This window comes from Homarus americanus, unplaced genomic scaffold (genome assembly GCF_018991925.1).
Source record: "Homarus americanus isolate GMGI-L3 unplaced genomic scaffold, GMGI_Hamer_2.0 scaffold26255, whole genome shotgun sequence".
NCBI lineage: Eukaryota > Metazoa > Arthropoda > Malacostraca > Decapoda > Nephropidae > Homarus > Homarus americanus.
In genome coordinates, this window is record NW_024729697.1 from 1 (window position 1) to 2980 (window position 2980).

The window sequence follows — 2980 nt, forward strand, 5'->3', positions numbered from 1 at the left end:
ATTCGCTGACTTTTGGTTTTCTTTCTAAAGACGGAGGTTAGAGGTTGGTGATCTGTCTTAATTGTAAACTGCGTACCCCAAAGAAAATGATGGAAGAACCTGCACGCTAATACAATGCCTAACGCTTCTTTATCGGTGGTGGAATAACGAGTTTCCGCCGGCTTTAACTTTTTAGAAAAATAACCCACTGGTCGTAAAGAGCCATCTTCTTGTATCTGATTAAGGGAAGCCCCTACGCAGAAATTGCTGGCATCACTATGCAGTTCGAAGGGTTTATAAATATCTGCCTTGACAAGAACTGGGTATGAAGCTAGTGCTTGCTTTAACTTCTGAAATGCTTCTTGACACTCATTAGACCATGCAAAATCAACAGTCTGTTTCGTTAATTCAGTGAGGGGGTAAGCTACTTTGGCAAACTCGGGAACATGTTTACGGTAAAATCCACACATACCCAAAAATTGGCGGACTTGTTTAACATTAGTTGGGGGTTTACAATCAGTCAAAGCCTGGACATTTTCTGGGTCAGGCTCAATGCCTCTCTCTGAAACTACATGTCCTAAGAATTTAACTTGCTTATGGCCAAATTGACATTTAGACAAGTTTAGTTTAATACCCATCTCTTCAAATCTCTCAAATACTCTGGTGAGTCTCTGCAACAAGGTGGGGGGGAAGTCAGGAGCCCATACTATTACATCATCAAGATAGTTTCGTACCCAGTCTTCAACTGCTAATGGAGCTAATACTCGGTTTACTTCTCGCGTGAAAACGGCAGGACTAGCTGAGAGCCCAAACGGAAGGCGTGTGAACCTCCATAGATTGTACCCATCGCTAAAAGTTGTTAGATCTCGGCTGCTGTCGTTAAGGATGACCTGATAATATGCATCCTTCAAATCTAATGTGGCATAATATTTATTTCCTGCAGCTTTCTCTACTAATTCGTCAATTCGTGGCAAGGGTTGTATGTCGACCTTCAAATGCTTATTGACCGCTCGAAAATCTAAGCACATACTAAGCACATACGCTTTGAACCGTTGGGTTTTGTTACCAGAACAATGGGGGATAACCAGGCGGCAGTCGATGGTTCAATGATATTACGATCCCTCATATCTGTTATCATTTCTTTAATTATCTCTTTTGCTTTCTCTGGGTGTCTATACTGTGGTCCTCGGACAGGATTGTGGTTGGCGAGCTGAATGTTAGCGGGTATACCAGCAATTGACCCAATTTCATGTGGTCCTAAAACAAATAAGGAATCATGAGCTAGAATTACTTTCCGCAAACGTTTACGCATTTCTCGGTCTAGATGGTTCCACGGTTGGTTTCTAATTAACTCATTCAACTTCTCTTGTCTAGTGGTTCCGCCTTTTACTTCGTCACATTCCGGTATCATACTGTTGGAAATCTCTTGGACATGTCTTACCTTCTTTACTGTACCGTTGGGAATTCCGGCACAAATTACACAGTCAGAGGAGGGTACTCTCTGATCAGCACCTACATTTACTTTTACTTGGTTTGACGATCTCCTCTCCCCTTCTGTTTGAATGGCTAGGTGATGAGGTGCACAAAGGGAGAATTCAGTTGAAGACTTTACTTTACACAATTTGTCATAGACCTGTTGAATATGTCCCAAGTGATTTCCCTTAGTGTCAACATACGAGATTATCTCCTCTGGGATTAACTCATATTCGCCAATGACAGTGCCAGCTCTCAAATACACTGATTTATCGGTACAATTACTTACTGGCAAATATATACGTGAATCTGGCTGTACTCTAACACATATCTCTGGTTGTTGGTTGAAACTTTTATGCGTGAATCGTATGCTCAGAATTTGACCTATCTCTACTTTCACCTTGATGGATAAGATCGGTGCATGGTGGCCTCGTACAATAGTCTTCCTATCAATATGGAGACTCTTCAACTGTGGTGGACAAGGTACATCGGGCTTTAATGACAATCTATTGACGCATTTGATTCCTTGCATGTGATCTCTCATTACTACTTTCCCATATTCATGTGACTGGCCTGCCCAAATGAAAAGTTTCCTTTTACGTTCCCAGGTTACTCTAAATCTACCAAGGAGATCTGCTCCGAATAGCAATTCTGCATTAAAGTATTTATCATCCACCACAATAGCATGGTGTCTGACTTGCAACTGGGGTGTTACTTGTACTGTTATGACTACTTTACCTTTAATTTTTAGCTCATCTCCCGTAACACCCTGGTATCTATCTTTACAAGGTTTGATGGGTTGCAAATTCAAAGTTTTTACTAGGCTCTCCTGAATTAAGGTGGCTTCACTACCTGTATCTATTAAAGCAAGACAGACACGTTCATTTACAGTAAACCAAATGCAAGGAGACACATTGGAAGGAACCCGCTTATGTCAATATTTTGGATAGTGCCGACGGTTGGCGCGTCCGGGGCAGCGTTGACTGTTTCTCCGACATCCTACTTCCAAGCAATCCCAACATGAACGTGGGGGTGGATTTAAAGGGCAAGTAGAAGTATCATGATTCGGTGTTCGGCAATATGGACAGTAAGGTCCCTGTCGCTTTCCAACTAACCTTTTACGAGGACTTTCAAATAAGGCTACCGCGTGTTGATCTCGCTTACTACTGGTACCCCAAGCTCCTCCTGTTACGTTACCTTCGGCCTGACTGGCTCTTTCACTTATGGGAAGTTCTTGGGTCGCATGCTTGTGAACTGGGCGGATACCAGGATACCCAGTTCTGTTACTTCGCAGATAGATATGTCGGAGTTTCTCCAATTGTTCGGCCATCGTGTCTACTGGACAACAAGGGGAATAATAGGATATCAACTCCTCTTTCAACTGTTCTGGCAGTTTCTGGTACAATTTATCTTTCAAAGTTTGTTCTTCACCTTCCCTGGGCCCATACCGGCGGAAAATGGTTGTGAGAACTGATTTAACTTGGCCCAAAAAGCGCCGGGGATCATCTTCCAAATTGTACTCTAACCT

The 2980-nt window shown here is 42.6% G+C and overlaps 1 protein-coding gene across 1 annotated transcript; it reads right to left on the minus strand.

Annotated features, from left to right (window-relative positions):
- Positions 1-188: 188 nt before the first annotated feature.
- On the minus strand, positions 189-1390 carry LOC121866798 (uncharacterized mitochondrial protein AtMg00860-like; the record flags this gene model as incomplete). Its single annotated transcript, XM_042366535.1, has 2 exons — positions 1288-1390; positions 189-778 (listed from the first exon to the last, which is right to left on the minus strand). Coding segments are annotated over exons 1-2 (693 nt in total), but the record flags the coding sequence as incomplete, so codon positions are not given.
- Positions 1391-2980: the final 1590 nt, after the last annotated feature.